Here is a 23,251-nt window from a genome sequence, read left to right on the forward strand (position 1 = left end):
CAGATATAGGGTAATCAATGTCATGTACACATACATGGAATAAAAATAAAAAAATGATTGAAAACTCAGATGTGAGCTATTTTACAGAAACATACCATTGAAATGGGATTCCTAATACAATTTGTAGGTTAAAGTGCTTTTAGAAGCACCAGTATCATTGTCATCTTAAAAAAAAAACATAAATGACTAGTAATGCAATCTTCCTAAAGCATCTGATCTTTATAGTAAAGTAAGTCATGGCAATCAAAACATACCACTAATAACTGAAAATTCTAATTGCCACAGTTTGACATGACTTAACACTGATAACAGACCTCTAGAGTGAAACCATTAATATTAAATAAAAAAGGACTATATTATGACCAGCTTGAATAAATAAAAGGAGACAATCTCACCGGTACAACAGTAAATAAGTTCACATTAAGTTTTTTTATTTTTTAAATGTTATAAGGATAGGCTTACATAATAATTATAAAAATTACTTACAGAATTAAGTAACAGGTTTAAAGTGTGTTTATACTTCTAAATGCAAATAACATGAACTATCTACATTGTTCCAAAACAATGAACAAGCGGTCCAATTGAAGCAATTTACCTAGACGCAAAAGAGAACATGAAGACGTTTTAACTATACATGAATCTGTAACCATCAAATTGCACGGCATTATACAAAATAAAAAAGAGCAACAGCATCTTAAAGGGACCATATTTTCCATTTTAAAATTCTCTTCAATTCATTATGTAAATTTGAGGAATAAAAAAAGAATATCTTTTTTTTCCTACTTAAATGTACATTATCTATTCTGATATGGAACTAGTAACTACAACACACAAGCGCGCGCACAAGCACGCACGCACACACAAATACATACCTCCAATACACAGATATATTTCCCCCCAGTCACATAAGGCCGTTATCCATAGGTGTATGTATATACTGTCAGCTGTGGCACTCAAAAGATATATATGTAGAAAATATTACGTCTTTTCAAAGAACAGCAGTATTCTTTGCAAAAGATATGATCCCTCAAATGCTGTTTAACACTGGTAACCTGCCCTTTAGTTGGCACTCCACTTGCAAAACCAGTGTGTTTGATCCTATCGAGCATAATATAAAAATAAAATAAAAAAGTTTTTTTTTTTATTTTAAGAAAGGCAGACAAAAAAAAGTAACTTGACAATTAGCATACACAAGAAGCAGTTTTTTCTTCTTTTAGGAAAAAAAAATCCCCCAAAATAAAACAAAAGACAGATTCACATGCAGCTCACACTAACTTACATTAACTGCTCTACCTTTACTATGCATGCAAAAGGAACGGTCTGCTGTTTTATAAAACGTCCAACATGGAACCAACATCAAACACAGTACAACACCACAGTAGGTAAATGTGAAAGGCCAATAACTTTTACACATGTCTTTTCTGGAGGTGTCATGCATGACAGCAAGCCTCCAAGGTTGAGCATAAGACCCTGTGTAATGGGGCACTTGCATTCAGTTACAAGGGTGAGATGAGTGCATTTATTATAGTTCTGAATCATGAACCTCAAAAAGATAGGTAGGTCCCAGCTTTCTGTGCATGGAATAAATACGCAAGTTCTGCCACCAAAACTTGATAATTGCATGTGCTTGGGATAATTGTGGCATCTGCTAAACAGGAAGGAGTATGCACGACAGAAGTCAATGGAACTTAAATGTGACCAGCTTCAAACTGCCAATAATACAGAGTATTCCAGACACCCAATTACACGGAGTCAAAACTGCATTGCGCAATAACCCTCCTTTGAAGAACAGGAGTGGCTTGCAATATTATTTTAACAGGAACATCCTTTTTAATACACACTGCCAAAAATGGGGGTTGGGCTCAGTTGGAGAATATAAGGACCCCCTTCTGCTCCAGACAGAAAATAAAATGCTAGGTACTATAATATATAACACTCTCAAACTTGACACTAGCTGTTACTGATACGGACTACTGTGAAACTGTTGGGTAGTGTCCACCATCTTATGAGGCTCAGGATGCAGATTTGCACAGAAACACTTTATTTTTGCATCACTGAGGAAAAGAAAAAAAAAGAGGCGTGTGGAAGCTGAATTCACAGGAACACTGTCAGTTACAATCACGAATACACAATTGTATTTGTTTTATGATACACCATAAGCAACTGTAACATTCCAAAGAAGCCTCCGGTCACCCATTTTGGCTGAAGAGAATTTAGTTGCAAGGGGAATGCACAGAAAATGTATTGCTGTCATCTAATATTGAATACCATCCAATAGTGTAATGAGGCACAAGCTCTTAGGCTCAGATTCAAAGACAAAAAGGCAGAACTGAAAAAAGGCAAGGAACTGTCCAGAGGCTTGTCAGATTTCCTTAAAAACAAATGGGCCTAGTTTGCCCCACTGCATACTCTGGTCACACTGGGACAAAGAACAAAAAAAAAAAAACACGGCAAGTTTCTGTTGTTTATCATTCTGAAGACTGTCTGCACTTTACAGTGCTGCTTAAATAAAAGAAGATGCTCTTTCAGTTATGCAGCCAAGTAACCAAGAGCATACAGTGACAATTTGCTAAAGATGCTGACCTCAGCTGAGAACACGGAGAACCAACAGAAATTTAAAGAGTAAATACCTTAGGAGGTTATACAGATATTAAACAGAAGCCTTATGACGTTAATATAGAAGTGTTTACTGAAAGTTCATTCTTTTCATGTTTCGGATAAAAATGTGAATAATAATAATAATAATAATAATAATAAGCAGCTCAAATTGGTAGATGGATTTTATGATAGTTATTGAACAAATGCCACAGGATTCAATCATATAAAAAACAAAGTATCATTTTAGACAGTGCTGGAGTTTTGTTTTGTATATCATACTGAAATACATTAAAACAATATTAATATCTCCAAATGAAAACAAAAACAAAAAATCTCATGACCTCAACTGAAAATTAGTGCTAAAGATCCCACTGCCTTAAAGAAGCATCTACAATGAATTTTGTCAGTCGTTTCCGCATGTAAGTAAACAAAGAAGATTTTTTTTCATGACAACAAAATTGCTTCTCCCTCTACAAAAATAAAGACAACACATTAAAGTTTTTCAAAATGTTTTTCCAAATCAAGTGTGAATTATTTGCATTTTCAATTTTCCAAAAACATATGTGTTCTCCAAAGGCTTTGCATGCCCAAAATGATGCATGGGACTACTTTGCAATGTGCATAAGCCTTTGTCTTAAAATACTTTAAAAATCAATTTCATTTTCCGGTGGAAGATGTGATAAATCCTTAAAGTTTCACTTTGCTTGGGGGGTCACAATCTTTAGAATTGCATCCTCTGGGTCAATTTTCTTGCAAAATGTGTGTACTATTAAGTTGTGCAGAGCTCTCCCTTCTTCTGGAAATAATGAACACGCACCCTGTGCTAGTGGTGTCCTAGGGCTCCAGGAAACCATGGGCTTCAGTTCAGAGCCTGCAAAGCAAATATCCATCTTGTCTCAAGTTGTTCAGAGCAACAACGTTCAGAAGATTTGGCTTTAATAAGTCTATAGTAGATTTTTTTCCCCCCTCTCTCAACACACCTAGGATGTTTTTACCAAATCGTAGACGTAGATATGGAAGTCGTCGTCAAACTTGATGAAATACACGGATGGTTTGGCCTCGACCTGATGGATGACCATGCCAGTTCTTTTGGAGCCATCTTCTTTGGCATACTCCACCTGTTTGCCCACCAGGCTGTCCACCACCTCCCCTGGCTCGCGTTCCGCAGGGGGCGAATCATCTGAAAGCACAGGATTTCCGTTACTGCTACACAGAAGCTGGCTGTGGGAATTTGTTTCCCTGGCTAAGGTGATGACACTCACAGCACTGTAATTAATGGGCCGTTGTAGAGCTCAGCCCTGAAGGTTTACCTTGTTCCAGCTGGGCCCTGAAGTCATAGTGTCCCAGTGTCTTTATCACTATCTATGACAGGCCCAGGTCAGACCTTTAATATAATTAACTGCGCTCATGGTAAACTCTGAGGGAGGTGCCGAGCAAAGGAAGAAAGACAAACCACATTTCATTATTTCCAGGAATATGCTTGTGGATTCATGGAAATGCAGTGATAAAAATGTTGTTTGTAATCCCAAAATAAACTCATGGGAACACTGCAGTGCCATCTGCATTCATGTACTCACCACCCTTCAGGCCACACGACACTGCAAAGAGAGCTGGCACCGAGCTCTTACTGGGGATAACTGCTACTGTTTGGTAGGGGTCAAAACACTGATATGGCAACATGTCCTAACTTCCATGGGTGGACAATCCACAGGTACAGCCAGTGCTGCACTGATACATTTATAGTTGCTGAAGTCATTTCCATAAACTTTGAGCATATGCATAATCAATGAGGTGCTTTTTTAAGTGAAAATGTTTAAACTGAAAAAGGTTAAAGAATTTCCTGTTGTACATTACGTATTTTGTGAGAGCACGTTGAACTGCAAAGGCATTTGTGTATTTTTAGTTCTTGGCTGGCATTATACATTTTTTTAGGTTACTTCTATGGTTCACAATAAACAATTTCGTTTTTTGAATGATATACAATTTAAAAATTATTATTATATTACTATTATTACTATTATTTTCAGTCACATCCACATATGGATTGGAATATGTACTGAATTGTGATGCATCTGACATTAACAGGCGTTCACATTTGGGTGGCTGCCGCATCGCTGACTACGAACAATACAACAGTAAACCTAACGTACAGCATAAACCCATTTGTTTGCCATGACACCACGTTCGCTTACAAAAATAACTACTGGCGCTGTTCTGCCAACCAGACATTCTAAGCAACAGAAATCAACGCATGACTGAATGATTCACAAGGTCAAGTCCTGAATAAATAAACGCAAAGACCTGATAAAACACGACAGCGCAACAGGACAGACGCACGCGGCGCTGACCATAGTCATCGCACGGAACACTCACTCGAATCGGGCATTATTCGAAGGTCGCCCTCTTTGTAGTCGTCTAGGAGCTGGTACATGTATAAAACGGGGTCCTTCTCGTAGGTGATATAAAACCACGTGTTCATAATGGGAGCCCGCGCCAGCACCATGCCCCGCCACTCGTCCTTGGACCCGTCCTCCGTCTCGAACATGTGCTCCACGGCCTTGCCTATCATGGTGTCCGCCAGGTGGGCGTCGCTGATCCTAGAGGAGGCTGCGGCACAGGGATGGGTTTTCATTATAAATCACTCAATTACTGCCGGAGGACCACCATCCACGCGCGTACACACTGTCGTAAGAGCGACAGTCACATAGGTCGGTGTATGCCGATTAATATGGGAACATTACGGCTGCTAATGTAATAGCAAATTGACTATTACAATATTCGAGCCATTTGCTGTTGCAAGAGCAGATTATACGCAGTCATTTATTCCACATCATTACCAAATAATAACATAAAAAAAAGAAAAGAGGATAAACAACATATTTCAAAAGACTGCTGGACCATTTACCACTAATTATCCAAATTTCTAGAGCACTTAATTGCAACTAATGGTTTCCCAAGAGACAACAAATGAATAAAATAGAGGCCATCCTTAATACTGAATATTTAAAATCCCTTTTAAATCCACATAACATTTCGCCAATGGTGAATACAATCAGTGACAGTGAGGTTTGAACAAGCCAGGGATCATCAGGAAGACTTAGCCTAATGTATCACTGTAAGTATTATCACTGTTGCAGTATTTCATACACATGTAACACAATACCACTGTCATGTTAACACAAAGGCCCATATGCCCCTAGTGAAGGAACATTTCCTTAATTTGAAACAAATTGGTGTCCTTTCCTGCCACCACGCTTGCTGATATTGTCTGAAACACTAGAAATGAATATGGGTGAAATGAGTCTGACCACAGGGCAAAAACAACCCTGACAACAGAACGATTCAGACCACAAAGGACGCACATTAGAACAAGATGCATAAATATCCGGAATTTGTCTAAACAATGTTCAAACTAGCCACATATTGTATGCAGCCCTGGCGTTGTCACCATTGCCAAAACAAAAGATGTCAAATGAATAAAATTTAAGGGCCAGGCTGGAAAATCTAAAAATAAAAACCAGTGCTAAACTTTCAATCATAATCTCTCTTCCACCATTTTCCTTAATCCGGTTATAAAAAAGGCAGAAACACAAAGGAAAAAGGGGCAAAACTATAGCCCTAATGGTGAACAAATAATCTGGGTTCTCCAAGTGAAGGATTTTGCCAGAGGGACAGTAGTGTCTACAGTAGTGTGGGGTATTTTACTGTTAAGAAACAGGACTCATCAGCAAGACACTGATGCTCACAGTGCTCAATTAGACACACTGCCATAGCGTGCCGTATTAGAAGAAGTCACCAGGAGGGCTCCTCACTCAAGAAACCAAACATACCATTCTAATCATTATGTTTTATATTATGGAAAGACATATGCCAGATAGGTCCTGTAGTATTAATATGGTTCATGGAGGGAAATTTATATCAAAATAAAACTTATTTATTAAATGAGAAAGTAATGTTCTGTCTTTTAACATTTCCTCTTTGGGCTCATATTCCTATTCCTTTATGGCTGTTCCTATTTTGCCATCGAACACGAGTAGGCAGGTAATCCATCATTCTCGCACTGGGGATGGGGTTTTTGAGCGGGTGTGCTATCTGCCAATTACTCTTTCCTTAAAGAGACTGAAATGCAGAAAAAGGCAAAATGGATGGAAACAAAGCAGCCAAAGAAGCCCATTCCTGCTACACAAAAGGAACACTAATCTAATTCTGTGAAAAATAGTATTATTTCACAGAACAGGAGTAGTTAGCATCACCGCAGCCAAAAATATTTCCCTTCATCTGGTTTCCATCATTTTAAATTTATACATGGTTTATACATAACCTAAAGCATAAACCTATTTGTTTGCCATGACACCACGTCCACTTACAAAAATACCTACTGGTGCTGTTTTGTCAACCAGCCAACCAGACATTTTACATTTATTTTATTCCTTATGGTTGCTTTACATTGAATATCTGATTATAAGGCTTATTGCAGATGCTCTCTGAGTGTATGACCTGGGAAGGCCCAGTCAATAGACTTCCGGGCTGCTATTCTCCTTTGTGGGATGGCACCCACATTCAATGAAACTGGGTTGACTGCTTTTAAGAAGCCCATCCTGAAGGTTGGCCATTACATTCTTCCCTTGATATTTAGGTCTTGGGATTGGTTGTACAGCTCAAGCGGAGTCAGAAAGAAGACATGCTGCACTCATCACATACACGTCATCTCTCCTTACTGAAGCTCGGCCTGCTCCTCCACCCGAAATCGCTCTCCGGTGACCTCTGCGGGTGAACGAGGACTCACCGATTCGGTCCGGTAAGACCTCGAGGCCTTGCACCCGGTCGTCCTTGTGGAGCTCCAGGCCGTAGACGCAGTCGAAGCCGTCGTACTTGATCAGGTAGAGCGAGGGGTTGACGGGGACCTGGTCCAGGACCGTGCCTTTCCACTGCGTGGCGGGGCCGCCGCCCTCCTTCCAGTTGTGCTGTATCCTGCAGCCCACGATGTTCCGCCTGGGCTGCGACACAGGCTTGCTGGGCCCCACGTTGGTCTTGTGCTTCCTGTAAGGGCACGGAGGACCAATGAGAGGGGCTGTGCCAAACAGAGCCTCGACAAATAGCGGGGAGGCACCGGCAGCACTTTGACACAGTGGCTGGAGAGCCTGAATTAAAATCAGAAAACTGCCATTCTGGGTCCCTGGCAAGGAACTGTTGCTGGTCCTTGAGCTAGGCGTTCAGCCCAAACAGCCCCAGTAAATATATCCAGCTGTGTAAATAAATGTCAAACTTGGGCTATTGTACGCAGGCAATATAAGGCAAGGGCCTCTACTGAGAAAATAAATTATCAGTGATGTAAAAACTGCACTGTGAAAAAAACAGTTGGGATTGCTGTAATCAATGCATTTGTCCTGCAGAAGTCTCCCCTTGACACATAAAGTTCCTGTGGATACTCACACAGCACCAGCACTGTTCATTTCCTACTGCAGTGAAAGAAAGCCTGAAACCCTAAGGGGCAGCTATATTGTAACAGAATTCTGCACAGTGTACTGTATATTCTAAGGTATCATTCTGTCAGGGTAGATCTCATTCCCTTCTGTGTGTTGCTGAGCATGCGTTTCACCTGAAGGGATTCACTTACCTGTCACCCAGTGCTGGTCTTAAATTACAATGCAAGGATCAAGCTCCTTCAATGGGAAATGTTATATACGCAATGTAAATACTATAGGTAACAGCCTATAATTAAAAAGTCAGTTGTTTAGAGAAAGCAATTACAATTCCTTCCATTTCTAATCAATACCATGCTATTAAGCACCCTCATCGTATGTACACTCTTACAAAATAATAAGTGTCATTGCAGGAGGACCAGGAGTAGAACAGCATGAATCCTTCAAGTGTTAATAGACCAATTTACCTCATTTACTTCTATTCAAAAGGGGTGGAAAAAGAACATGTTGACAAGACTTCAACATGTTCATCGTGAAATTTGGCTTAATTCTTATTTTGATGCAGACCAGCGCACAACCCAACATCTCAGAAAAGCTACTGGTAAGGTGTTGAAACAAGTGCAAAGGAGTCTGCCAGAACAGTTTCAATTCATGAAGGGATATGAATGAATCATTAATTGTCAATGAATCATCAAATTCATTAAGAATGGAATGAATTTCACAGTAACCATGGCAATCCTCCTTCCACTCAACAGGCAAATCATAGTCACAAAGGAGGCCAGTGTTCATTTTGCTATGCACTGGCAATAGGTCCCAGATGGTATTTTACCATTCTGTCTTTTTAATTGGTTCACACAAGCGATAATATGAGATGCATATTCATTACGCAAGGTTGTGTTTGAGTTGAAGGCTGTTTACACAGAAGCTGTGAATTTTTAAAATAAACTTTTAAATTTACACTTCCCCATTGAGTTACCTAGATTTCCCTTTTCTCCTCCATCTGCAATCTGCCATTTGTTTGTTAGCAAAGGCCCACTGCATACACATTAGGACAGCCTGCCAGACCCAGCAAGCAACTGGATCTGTAGCTATTTTACATAATGACTTGCTTCATATATAATTTGGATGTTGCATGCAGCAATACATATAAAACAAGAACAGGCAACTATGTATGCTAAGCTGGTATTTCACACCATTTCTGCTTCACATGAATTCAAAAGTAAATTGATTAAAACAAACCTCATTTAGTGAAGCAGACTTTGCAACATTACACATGGCATGGTGTCTCATTACAACTCAGTGCAGTAACACGTTCACATTTCTATGAAGCTCAGGCGTGAAGCGGTAGGCCAAATAAAGTTTCAAACATAGACAAAATGTTTTTATAAAACAGAAAAAACATAGTTACTCATCCTTAAGCGGGAAGTCCCACAAAGGGAAATAAACAAAAGAATCCAAACTTACTTGTGGGAATTTTTTGTCTTCTTCATCATACCTGCAGAAACACCTGCGTGCCCTAGAATTAAATAAAAGAAGCATAACTCGCATCATATCTGGAATTGATTCATGCACCCAGGAAAGTTAAATGTTAAGTAAATATTCCTTCTCCTCCTGCCTCCTTTTTTTAATCATGTGAATTCACTGTCACTGAAGAGGCAATTTGTGAATTAAATAAAAATCAGATGGTGAGAATTTAAACTCTTTGAAGTACATATTTGTTTTCAAAAGCATTGTTTAGGACCTTAATCAAACCTAAAACAATTTTAACAGGGTCAATTGAAAATAACCTCTTAGAATGACCAAAAGTTACAATAAACATTCATTCTAAACAATTTCTGAGTCAAGCTGCTATACTAAAACAGAAAATAGAAATGCACAGTGTCAATGCTGCATTTCTTGAAAGACGGATTTCAAATAAATTATTTATACAAATGTATATCCAAGGTAAATCCATACAAAAACATTTTATTGAATAAATAACACTTTCTGGCATTGTAATCAATCATTATTCCATTATCTTGACCTTCATAATGACTTTCTTCTAGCTTTCATTTAAGCAGAGTTTTTGGATCGATCAGGGTTGTTTCATATTGCGCTCTAAGGCTGTCATCACTTAATGGGTATTAGCTGGTAGTGCTTTATGAAGGATGTGTAGCTGAAAGGGTGCCTGTACTGACAAAAAGATAAAAGTAAAGGTATCCATTCACATGCAAACCTAAAGCAAATTAATAATTGAAGCTAAATAGGATTTACTAGTAGTTTTATTTAAAATTAAGGAAAGGAATAAAGGAACAAGCTTAATTCAACACTCTTATGTGCGGTATATTTTATAAGAAGACTCTTTGGAGGACAAAGTGAGTTCTAAGAGAAGCTACAGTTCCTCATGTTCCGCTACCACTCATTTTCCCACAGAATTCAGTGTATAATTGCTTGTGCCAAAAGGTCTGTCGAAACACAGGCTGAAAAAACTGTCCTTGACAAACCTCCATTCGTGTCTTTTTGTATGAGTAACTACTCTGATAAGAAAAGGTTATTTTTCAAAAGAGGAAATTCTAGATGAATCCTAAGTAGGGCTGCTCAAAGTAAGTGGATGTGTCAAGTACTAAAAACCTGGTGTGGATATTATATGGTATTTAATTCTCTATTTTTACAGAGCCATCTTTCCAGTACCATTAGCATAACAAAGCATAGCATTACATTGCATTATCTACTCAGAACTCACCTTCTACTGTTAACCAGTCAAAATTTCTTTCAGATAGCTGAAAGATACCTCAGTGTTGGCAGGTGTTTCATTATTGTGTTAGAGGAATTTCATATTCTTAGACCATTAGAAATGAACTTATATTTTCCGAAAAATCCTTCACTGTATTAGGGCTGAAACAACTAATCGATGATGTTGACAAAATCGACAATAATAATTTGCTGGCAACGAATTTCTTAATCGATTAGCTAGATCTACTTTTATTAGGGCTGTGCTCACAATCATATAGCTGTGTCCTATTTAGAGCATAATAGACTGAATCCACAGCCACAGCAGGCATGATACAGAGGCCTTTCCTTCCTTGAAAGGAGTGAGGGTCAATTTCTTTAACGGATTTAGTTCTGACAATGCAGCTGTGCCGATTGATAGCCCGTGGCCACCTTTAAATTTCATTTCTAAAGCAGAACTTGGAGCACGTAAAAGCCGTCAGATATATAAAATTATGAAAACAGGCGAAAATATGCAGTCGCAACAAACGCACAAACCAATATAATTTTATAAGATGCAGATATGTGCTCAAGGAAGCTGCTGCTTGATGGTATCAGTATGCTAACCTGTTTATGGCAAGAGCTAGGCAAGGCTCCAACTACAATGCTGTAGTACCAATTCTATCAATAAATCCATGTATGTACATGCACGCACGCACAGACAGACACAGACACACACACAGGTACAACCTCACCTGCATCAGCTCTGGATCTCTGGCCCGCTGTCTTCCCGAATGGGGTCTTCATTCATCTGTATTTAGGTGAGCAGCCAAGCTGCCTGACTAGGGTGAAAAAAATCTATGTTACCCAATCCAGTGAGCAGACAACAGCCGGAGAAAGACTGGCCTCCTCACTCCACCGTGCAGGCTGCCGCACATGCAGGGCCGTTCACACCACTGCGTGTAGGTGGTACGCCACAGTCCTGGAAAAATGCAAATGTAGCGCAGTCATTTACTCTGCTCACCGAGACACAAATGTGTCGTACGAAGAGACCTAGAGTGGAATCGGGCATTATGAGTAAGGCTCATTGTTTCTGGTTTTTATTTTAAATACATTAATAAATCAGGAACTTATCAATGTTCATTTTCATAAAACCAGAATACAAACAGTATTTATTTTAAGTTGCAAGCGTTGTACATTTTGTAAAATGAACTTGCCAACAAAGTATAAATATATCCTTTCTGGAGGAATATCCTTTCTTTAGGTATTGACCAGCAGTTTCATACATTCATTTAAATGTCTTGCATGAGGCAATTTTTGTAATCAGACACTTTGAGGTGACACGAAGTTTGAATGACGACAATGTCTTCAGATGGCAAGATTAAAAAACACAGGGCCAAGTTACTTGAGACAATTTAGGAACCATTGGGTAGCATTGCTTTGGAACACAGCTTGTATAATTTGTGTGAGCTGAGAATTAAGCCTCTTTTCCACCATAGGGCCGAACGGTTACCAGGGCCGCTCCGTGCCGTTCCGCGCTGCTCAGGACTCGTGGAAACGGCTACCGTTTCTGTTTCCATCTGCCGGGCTGCTAAAACCAGGACTAGGAAGTATCTAAGAAAAACTAGCGGTGGATCAGTGCCCAGTCACAAAACTGACGTAAGTGTGAATCCAATCAGTGAATACCTACGTCATTAAGCCCGCCCACCCACCCACCCAAATGGTTCTGCTGCACTGAGCACGGTTGTCTAGCCGTGCCGAGAAGATCGTGCTGGGCACAGTTTGTAAGCGTTCCGCGCCAAAACCGTTTCCAGGAAGAAACACCATTGGAACCGCTCCTCTCCGTGCTCAGAACCGTTCGGCCCTACAGTGGAAAAGAGGCTTTAGTTACAACGGTGATTAAACAAGAGTGGGGTTTGACAAGGGTCAATTTCGCCACAAAAGGACACTCTTTGCTCAATCTCACGCCAACCGATAAGTTTAAAAAAAGTGCTGCTGACTGGAGACAGGGCAAGGCGATGGTGACATCAGGAAATTGCGGCTTTGGTGAAACACGCAGCGCCATGCGCCTCCATCCATCGTTAGACCGCACAGCAGCACACAAACAGGATGACTGCCTCAATAATCTGCACCGTCACCTGATGCCACTAAAGTGTTCTTTACATTCTCACAATGCTGGGAAAGCGTCAGTCATTACCTTAACATTCTAAAATGATTAAAATGTTATACAAAGCATCTTTTGATACCTTTCCTAGTTTTATTATCTGATCTTATGTTATCTGTTATACTAATACAGGAATAAAAATAGATAGATGAAAAAATAGATGAAAACAGAGAATGATGCTCAGAGGTACATTTTAAATATCTAAATGTGCAAAACCAAGAACTATGGTAGCAGGATCAACCAGCCCATACAAGTGGATGTAATTTGGACTTGACACTGAACAGAAGATGTACTGCAGTACAGGCCTGGCAGTGCATCACCAAGAAAGACACCCAGCATCTGGTGATGTCTTTGGGTCGCAGAGTCCAGACAGTAACTTAATGCAAATGACTAGCAAGCAAGCACTAAATTAAACAACTTTATTTAAGCTCAAATTAAAGCTGACAGTCTGCATTTCTACCTAATATTTATCGTTTCATTTCAACTCCAATGTGCTGGAGCAGAGCCAAAGCAATACAAATTGTGTTACTGTCCAAATAGTTACAGACTGTACTGTATATTCTCTATAGAATTCACATATATATTTTGTATTGTCTTTAATTCCTTCTTCCTTATGGAAAACAATCCAGCCTAGCACCAGCAGTGGTACCAATCAAGGATGGTCTAGTAACCAAGATCTTTTGAGCCATGCAGGTAAATGGAACATTGAAAGAGTGCCCTGCTTCAGAACAAAGTGCATATGTCTGAAAATGGATCTTTTGAACTGCAACTTTGCAAAGCAGGAAGAGATCTATACCTAATCCTGGGTTTCTTTGACTATCTCCAAGCCAGAGACCTCTACTTTTCTTGAATACTCAAGAGTACAATGAGAAAAAGGCATTTTTGCCATTCTTTCTGCAAGCTCTATTTAACTGCAAAAAGCTTTTGTAAAATCATTTGTGAGTTGGACATTGCATCTCTGATATTTCTTCATTCCCTATAACCGCTAATGCAAACAATTTCATCAGATCCATTTCTATACTTTAAAAGCTGAAATAACACACACTGCTCCTTCAGATATCCCGAAACACCACCGTGTTATGAATATTTACATCAGAGAAGCTTCATTTAACATCTCAGGAGTCTCGAGCCAGGAGTATTATCGCAGTAGCAGACTGTACCCGGCCATTTTAAAGTCTAGTTTATGATTATCATGCAGCACGTCGACCTCAGACAGTGAAAGCTACACGGACTCAGTGACAGTGTTAAATATTTATTTGATACAGCAAGACTACATTGTGTGAGAGGTGACAAACGATCCATTCTGTTGACGGCAGGCAGCATTTCCAGATAATCAGCACAAAACGCCACAGACTAAACGCTATTTAAGTTGTGCCCTCACAGTTCACAGTATGTACATAATTGACTTTTATTGAAGGTTTGAGTCTCAAGACAGGTTCGCACCTAACAAGCGTGGGTTATGCATGGCAAAGCTTCTCCACTACAACTGCCAATGCACGTCAACGAGCCTTTTCCACGTCTTAAAGGACACAAAAAAGGAGTGAATTGGGCTGCCCCCGAGAGGGCCCTCTGCAGCCTGAGCATCGCTGGGAACTCGGAGGAATTAGGTCACAGGCCCGGCTATGAGCCTTACATTATTTAGTCAGCTAAGTAAAGGCGGTTACGTAACAGCCCAGACACATAACACCACTATTCAGCCTGAGAACAATAGAAGTGGAGGCCTGGCCTTCACTGCGAAGAGAGGGAACAAATTCTCATCTAAAAAAAAAAAAAAACTGATTCGTGCATTCATTATATTATTTATTTGTGTGGCAGATTCCCATTCTTATGATGGCTTACACAGCTCACATTTGAGGTATCATATATGCTTAAACAGTTGGATGTTTCCTGAGGCAATTCAGGTTAGGCTTGAGGTTACAACAACAGTGGGATTACAGTTTGCAACCTTCTGGTAACATTCAGGTTCCCTCTGCAAAATTCCACATTTGCTGCATCTGGGTTTAAATATATCCACTGCACAGCATAAATGTGTAATGTAGCCTACCGTCAGAGAAACCATTGTGAAGTTCTACATAACTAACCATACCGCATGAAAAGAATCCGAAGTTGAGAGATGAATGTGTACACATTCCAGTAACAAAGAAAACATTCTGAATGGTCAACAGCAACAGGAAAAAACAGGGAAATATGCATCATGCATCATGTACATTGATAGAAGACAGGTAGGAGACGGCTTGCCAACACATCCACTGGTGCCATAATCCCAAGAACATAAAAAAAAACCAATCATGTCGATGTGAGTGTAGAAAGTGTAGAGAAAAAAAAGTAGAAACCCAAATATAATGCTTAAAATTTAAACTACTAAGAATTATTTTAACAGTCCCTCAATAATCAGTTTTATTAATCAGTGCGTTTCTGGCATGATTGACATAGGATTTGAAGGATGGATAACTAGCGAATGTGTTGATACAACCCTGGATTATTTTCAGGGAAAATTCCACAACACTGTTTCTGGTCTGATTGAGTTTTCACTCCAGACTAATTTTAAATTTTAATCCTTCCCAATTGGGCAGGTGACATAATTCCACTAATTTCATGCTGCATCCTGTTTCCTCTTGGATTTATCTTCTGGATGCCTATCCATCATCTCAAATGTAATGTTAGCAAATAAAAATAAATAAATAAATAAATCTATGCAACTCTTTAATCTCCTCCTCCTGAGCGTCCTGAGTGACTCCTCCCTTTTCAGCCTGGTCTTTGCCACCAGCTAAAATCCTGGGGCTTAATCTGAACCATTCTGTTCTCAATATATTTCTTATTTAGTTCGCTTTCTCCTTTTCGTCTTATTCAACACTGAAAGAAGACGCTGTCTTCCTCATTGTCCAGACCTCGGTCAGTTCTCATCTTGATTACCTGCAGTGCTCTCTTTGCTTGCCTTCCCCTATATAGAACATATTTCTGCTCATCTTTCTTCCACTTGTCGCAGATACACTACTCAGTCATTGAAGTCACTCTGCCTTGAAAGCACTCGCTCGCTCTTCCTGTGCTAGCCATTAGGCTCTTCGTCCTCCACAACCCATTACTTCCCCAGTCTCATCCCGGGAGATCACAGTCTCCAAACTCTATTATCTGTTTGTGCTTATGTGAGCAGGTTCTGTTCTTCTGCTCCCGTAGGTCACTACTACCTGGAACTACCAAAAGCAGTCGCTTATTTCTGTGCCTGTTGTCATCTCCTGAGGCCACACCTCTGGACATGTTAGCTCTGCATCTCGGCTGCTCTTGATTTAACCTGTATTGGTGTATTGTGCTACTGTTTACGAACATCCCATTTTAACAGATACAGTGCAAACAATGTTGGGTCGAATTACTACCAATATCTTACAAGTGAAGTGACACCACTGGCTCGCTTAGACAGAGTAATGAGACAAGGCTAGAGCCCAAAATTTGACAGCTTGAGTGTGGCAGTACAGGGCTTTACACCACTTTGTTGAGGCAAACCCAAAAATTTAAATTAGGTAATCTGCTGACTTTGGTTAAGGCAAAGGAAGGTGACTGAATTCTCTGTGTCACTTCCTAGTTTTATCATCCTTCTCAGTCTGAGAAAAAGAAATGTTTTAAAGCAAGTTCATTCCATTGACACCTAGGGTGACCAGTCCACTGGTCTTGTTATAATGATTCCATGGAAACACTATACTGTACTGCAATTTACACCAACTGAGCTGCCAAAGATGGTAAATAGCTAGCTATGTTGATATTTACTACAGCAGGCGGTTTTATGGACAGATATTGAAATAGCTAGCTAGATATAGATTATAGATAGCTTTTGATATAGCTAGCTAGCAATATAGATAGACTTTAGTCAGGAAAATGGACAGAGTCAGAAACAAATGCCCCATGAATGGAATATAGCTTTCACTTGGGTGAAAAAAGGAAAGATTTCACAGTGTCAGGCACTGAGCAGACAGCCAAGTACAAATCAGTCCTGTAATTGCTTCAAGTATAACTTCTGCAATATATTAGAGAGACTGTGATGAGAGAGTCTGAAAGGCTTTTAACATACTTTGCCAGGTTAGAGTCTGGTTGCTCAAGGTTGCCAGAGGTACAAAGGTGGAAGGCAGGGAAAGGATGAAATGCCTAAATAAAACCCCACTAATACATAGTTTTATCATTCACTTTAAAAAGCAAGAGATGTAACTACAATGTGGTGGCAACATTTCCACAAAAACCTTTTCTGCATGCGGAAGCTAATTTTACAGTCCAGAAAATTGTCCTTCAATTGTCCAATGGTCCTATGTGATCAGCTATGGCCACAGGTGTGTACTCCAGAATTTTCAGACACAAAAAAATACCTCTGCTTCCCTGGACACAGCTAAAACTTTCTTCTATTTTTAACATGTACGCTGAGGTCTTCAATTCCACCATTTCAACATTTTATTTATTCCACTGCCATCGCTGAAAACATGCAGACAAACGCTGTAGCGCTGAGCGGATAAAACCTTTTTTATAATTTCTAAACTGACTGGATATTATCTGCAAAAATATTTATTTCCCTTATTTACATTTTTAAATAATTCACACATTAAGTGACATATCACATTTAATATCTGCAACCAAACTGAACTCTAACCTGCCTTTGACCAGTCATAGAAATACTTCACCCAGCAGTGATTGAAGATGAAACCCAGATTGAGTGATGCTGAGATAGGGGATGAAATCGGATCGGCTAATCTAAGATTTGATTAAATTAGTTTTTAAAATAAATAAATAAATGTAGCTCTATATTATCTAAAAACAGAGCTAAGCACCATAATATTATTATCAAAATGGTCTGTTTAATCCTCCATTTCAAAAGGACACCAAACACAAATATGTTATGAGGAAATTCCTCTCAGCTATTGAATACCTCTGACAAAAAATGTGATATGTAGCCTATTCCTGCCTTCGACAATAGAGGTGATGTTGGAAAGTATCTGTCCACCTGGCACTGAAATATTGCTAAAAATATCTGGTACTGAAATCTCCTATCTAAGGCAAATAATACCACTGCTCTCTGGCAAGGTTTGTGAGAAACTAACCTCTTTAATTTGCTGCAACCTGAAAAAATGTTTATTCAACACTTGCAAGCCTCAATAACCATTTCTTATGTGAGAATTAATATATTCAATTGACAAGTTCAATAGAAAGCTCAAGGCATTCAAGTCTAAATATTTTGGCCCTTACAAACAAAATAGTTTTGCGTTCCGGTGTTCTTTCAGAAGAGTAATAACATAAATATAAATAATAATACTAACTATTCACATAGAACCAAGAAAAATAACATTCTAGGAATGTGAAAAAATATTTGAAGGTGGATACTCTATTAAACAGATTAAGTCAAGATTTTTAAAATGTAAAATATTCTTGCCCCGCATTAGATAAAAAGGGATGGAACCTCTGAGGTTCTGTGAATTCAGCCACCTTCCAGCTGACACATTTCATGAGCAGACCTCCCTGAGCTGCAACCTACAGAGGAACAACCTAATCCTCCCACAAGGAAGACTGTGGCAGCATTCGAGGCCATACAAGCTAGGCCTAAGAGAGGTAGCATGCTATCCAACTTCCTAACCTGTCTTCAACATAATGAGGTCACATTTCAGGTTTTTTTTTTTTTTTTAAAGTTAGCGGCAAAACAACTTTCCCAACTTAAGCAGAGAAATACTATAGAGCTGCTATTGTATTCCCCTATGGTGACAGCGCTAAGCTAAATTATTTACTTAGATGCGAGTGCATTTTTAGCCATGTTCTATCTCAGACAAGAGACTGGGACAACAATCCACATTATATTTAGGATTGCCCTGTATCTTTCCTTCTGAGGGAATTTTAATGACTATAGATACATCTTGACTGAGTGAACTTGGCCTTGATCGAGTGAACTTGGCCTTGATCATTACAACTTGAAGCAGAACATCAGTGCTGCCATCACCATTGCTGCCAATGCCTTTCAGGCCCACTTTGGTAGCCAGCTGGGTGAAGGGAGCGAGAGCCATGATCCAGTCTGCATTGCACTTGAGTGCTTCAAGATATTTAATCACAAGGCATGCCCAGAAGCTGAAGATGAGTTACTGGACAACAGCACTGAGAAAATGGATGTCCACCTGAGGTCTTTTGGGTTCTCAGAAGGTGACTGACTAACATTACATTGTGCTACTATTTCTAGCAGTTTCTTTGTCAGAAAAGGAAATGTTAGCTGTGCACCCTTACAGATCTGGATGTCAGATAGGAGAGGTTCAAGAGGACTGGCTGAGACTCAAGGCCCCTGTAAGACACACCTTCCAATAACAGGTTCTGCAGCAACTTTGGTCACAAAAGACCCCTTCTGTCACGACTACAAAGTAATAAAAAAAACCCCCACTTTATCAATCGTCAATCTTTGTGACTGTGTACTTACCAGGTTTGCTTATTGTTCATTTCAACATCGCTATTTTTCAAACGTTCAAGACCAGCGACCAGGTTGGGGCACTGAAATGGTCAGCATTGACTAGCTGATATCTGTTGTTTGAATATGTGTGACAGCGCAATTTGTGTGTGTGTGTGTTTGTGTTCAGTATTAAACTAATACTTTGACTGTTTCCCTAATGTATTATTATTATTATTATTATTATTATTATTTTAAACTTAGGGGCACATGAGCTCCTGAACAAAAATGTGGAGTCCTGACACTGTCCCTCTCTCCTGTGTCATAACATGAAAACAAGGCATCCAACAGCACTGCAAAAAGACTGAAAGGAACACAGCTTAAGCATTATGAAGAACATTAGCTAGATAATTACTAGACTTGCCAGCTAAACTACATTCACTTTCCACCACTGAATAGTTTATGGGTCAATACAGCTACTTTGTAGGCCACTGCTTTTCATCACTTCTGATGCCAGGTGTAATAGCCGTCTATCCCACCAACAGCACTGAGAAACTGTAATTTTTTCCACAAGGGGTGGTCTCCAACATTACAAACATATAATCAGTTTACAATCTGGTAAATAGCTATGCATAAACATACGTACCAAAGTTCCAGTACATGTGACAACTGGAATTCAGACTGCTCACACCTCCTTAAAACAATAAGTGCTAGTTTTAAACCACACGTGTCAGAACTTGAATTCATTTTATCAGGCCATTTCCCCCCAAATTTGAACCCATCTGGTGCAGAAATAATATAATCTTAATATCTTGTGCAAAGAATCCATATCAAAAAAACAACCCATCAAGACTAATCTACATAAATTCTCACTTGAATCATTTTAATTATTGATGGCTGATTACTGTACAGAGGAATTGTCCTTGGATTACAACACAGCCATTTAAAAGTAACCACAAAGGGCAAGGGAGGAAATTAGCCAGAACAATGATCTAAATAATGTGGAAGGAGGGACAAAAAAAACTTATTCTCAACAAAGAAAATAGTCTAAATAGTAGAACTGGGGCCTGAAAACAGCTTTATAAAGAAACTGCACCGCAGCTTAGGCCTAAATCTATTTGGTTGAAAACAGAAGTTGCTGAGGTATGTCCATGTTAGGCAAGGTGGCCCATGAGCACACTATCAGGTCCCTTCTTCAACAAATTATTTAGACGTTCGCACATGCCACAGCATTTGGGAGAGGAATCTCAAGTTTAATACACAGTCCCATTTAATTCACATTCCTGTCAGGTTCTGTATGTGATCACAACATTTGTTGCTGAAGTAGCATGGGTTTATTTAAAATGAGAGTGCTAGATTGTTGGCCCCCTGGGTTTCCCCCCACAGATATTCATTTTCTCTCGATGTACTACACAGTATGTGTTCATGCACAAATACAGTAACATGAAAAGAAACAATCATGCAACACCCAGATGAGGATGGTGGATGATATCACAAATGCATCTTCCTCCATGTAAATGGAAAAGCTTTTACATAATTTAGTACGAAGACAAACTGAGATCCTACGACTGTTACTCAAGTTAATTACACATAATTAGGGAGGACAGAACTGACAAGACACCTCACGCAATCCATTATAAAACCATTTGCCTCCTTGTGAGCGAACGTGGTCTTGTGACTCCTAACCTTGACGCTGTCATTAATATGGAAATGTGTCACAGCCATTTGTAAGAACAGTAATTAAAGAAGGTTGTGAGGAGGTGAGTGGTTCACGCCACGACATCGTGAAGAGGTATGCTTAATGTAATCAAATGTGCTTACATGCGGCTAAACATTTTATTGAGAGAAAATGATCTTCGTCATGCCACGATTGTAGTACAATCTTAAAACTGGTGAACGTGTTGGCAAATAGTTTGCAGCCTACAGCGATTAAACTAGCTTGCTGTCCAATTAAAACCTCAAGAAAAGCCTTTACTCGAGTAGCTACAGTATTAGGTACCAATTAGTTTGGAATAGTAAACTGTGAAATCGTTGACGCTGCAGCACAAACGCGAAGGTAACTAGACGACACAACTACAAAAGCTAATGTCTCCAACATACTGCACTGTAATTTGACCATGTACACTGCAGAGGTGCTTCTTAAAGACTGCCATGAATGAAAATAAATAAATAAATAAGCGGCATCCCCGCCCCCTCTACATTCCCCGTCTCACGTTATGGCCAGAATCTTAAATCAGTGTTTCTCTTAAGAACAAGCAGCTAGTGTAGTTATTTCACTTTACTTCTGAAATGTGTCACAGTGTACCAATCCAACGAATGAAACCTCTCCCCTATAATTAAATTTGGCAAGGACATTCAACAATGCACCACAAGTCGTTTGCAAGATTTTCTTTCTGTCTAGCATTCCAGCTAACCTTAAAATGATGGAGGGAAAAATCCCGCATCATTAGAACAATTTCACAGAATATAGAAAACCTTTGTAGCTGATTAGTTAGGTAGAGCACTTTGTCCATGCAAAACTTTCATCTGTGCACCGATGTTTTGCTGCATTAATACATTACAGGGGTGCTGCCTACCTAGCTATATCGGGTGAAAAATACAGTTGCTACCTAGGAGCTGGCTGTTTTCTTTTTGTATCTTGCGAGCTTGCCAACTTAGCTGACGGTTAGCTAGTTATTGCATCGGCAAATAGACGCTCCCGAAAGTTAACCTATGATGTTAAATAGATGACTACCTAATGAGCAAGAAAAACATGTTCTTATGCTGCTACAAAATGGTGCAGAAAAATACTGTCGGGATTTGGTCCAATGCTAGAATGGTAGCGCTAGCAGACTGGCTAATGCTACTCCCGCCTGCAACGGAAACCAATACAGTACAAGCTAGCAATCTGTCTGGCTAGCTACATAGTCAGCAGTGTCAATGTCAGCCATGTTGCTCCACTATTATTTACAAACCTGGCAGAGAGACTAGCAAAACGGCGCAATCGAACAAAGGAAGGACTGTACTCTGTCTGACAAGAAACACACTTTCAAATGAAAACAAAATGAACAAAACAAACTCGTCTGCCTCCTTTGTAGACCATCCATACTCACATCTAAATTCACGTCTCTGTGTCTACCTATGGTAGAACGTCTGTCATGTTTACAGTGTTTTGAGTAGCTTACCCGCTGTATTATTAAGTTTTTGCAACCAATGTTGCTAATTTCATCTCCCGCTCTCCCCTCTCTCAGCCAGCCTCCGTTTACAGGGCGCAGGCAACCCAAATTCTACTGCCGAGCCTTCTCCTCCCCTTCTTTTTTTTGCCAAATAATGATCTGGGCACTTGAATAAGATGAAGCGAATTCTACCTTCCTGCTTAATAGTGAGCCACCCCCCTCCCTCCAACACAGACGGGAACCGACCATTGTGCACATGCGTACACTTGACTGCGACAGGGATAGGGGCGTCTTGAATGCGCTAGGGGCGCTGCTGCTATGAAATAGATAGAGGCTGCTGGAATGTTACTGTTCGCACACACAGTGCAAACTTTTAATGTTATTGCGATTTAATATGCATATCTATTCTGACTTTCGTGTTGTAAAATATATGGCAAATCTATTACTCATAATGTATGAACAAGTAAGAAAACACTGTTTAACTTAACGCAGTCACCGTAGACTGTGGTCTTACCCCACTAACCAAGGGCATAATTTATCCCCCTAATATATATTTAAAAAAAAGTACCCAAGTAAACCCCTCAATAATATAGCACGATGATGAGAAACATAATATAATATGATAATGATGGGGATTACATGTTGTGATTGGGATATACTGACCAGTAGTTGTGTATTTTCCCCTTAGAATTCACCAGAAGTGATCTTTTCACAGATTATGCCCCTGGACCCTGCTAGTGGGTTGCAGTTCTTGGGGTCTATGGACTTCGACCCACCAACATTTTAACTAAACTTGTGCCCTTGCCACAAACAGTATATGCAAAGAACA

General features: G+C 39.6%; 1 protein-coding gene across 1 annotated transcript; it reads right to left on the reverse strand.

Annotated features, from left to right (window-relative positions):
• Nucleotides 1–410: 410 nt before the first annotated feature.
• On the reverse strand, nucleotides 411–22,601 carry LOC135238981 (spindlin-Z). Its single transcript, XM_064307244.1, has 7 exons — nucleotides 22,432–22,601; nucleotides 11,465–11,691; nucleotides 9,486–9,537; nucleotides 7,385–7,638; nucleotides 4,972–5,205; nucleotides 3,579–3,778; nucleotides 411–3,469 (listed from the first exon to the last, which is right to left on the reverse strand). The coding sequence occupies exons 2-6, from the start codon at nucleotides 11,514–11,516 to the stop codon at nucleotides 3,579–3,581; spliced, it is 792 nt and encodes a 263-aa protein (XP_064163314.1). The 5' UTR covers nucleotides 11,517–11,691; nucleotides 22,432–22,601; the 3' UTR covers nucleotides 411–3,469.
• Nucleotides 22,602–23,251: the final 650 nt, after the last annotated feature.

The sequence above is a fragment of the Anguilla rostrata genome, chromosome 14 (assembly GCF_018555375.3).
Source record: "Anguilla rostrata isolate EN2019 chromosome 14, ASM1855537v3, whole genome shotgun sequence".
Classification (NCBI taxonomy): domain Eukaryota; kingdom Metazoa; phylum Chordata; class Actinopteri; order Anguilliformes; family Anguillidae; genus Anguilla; species Anguilla rostrata.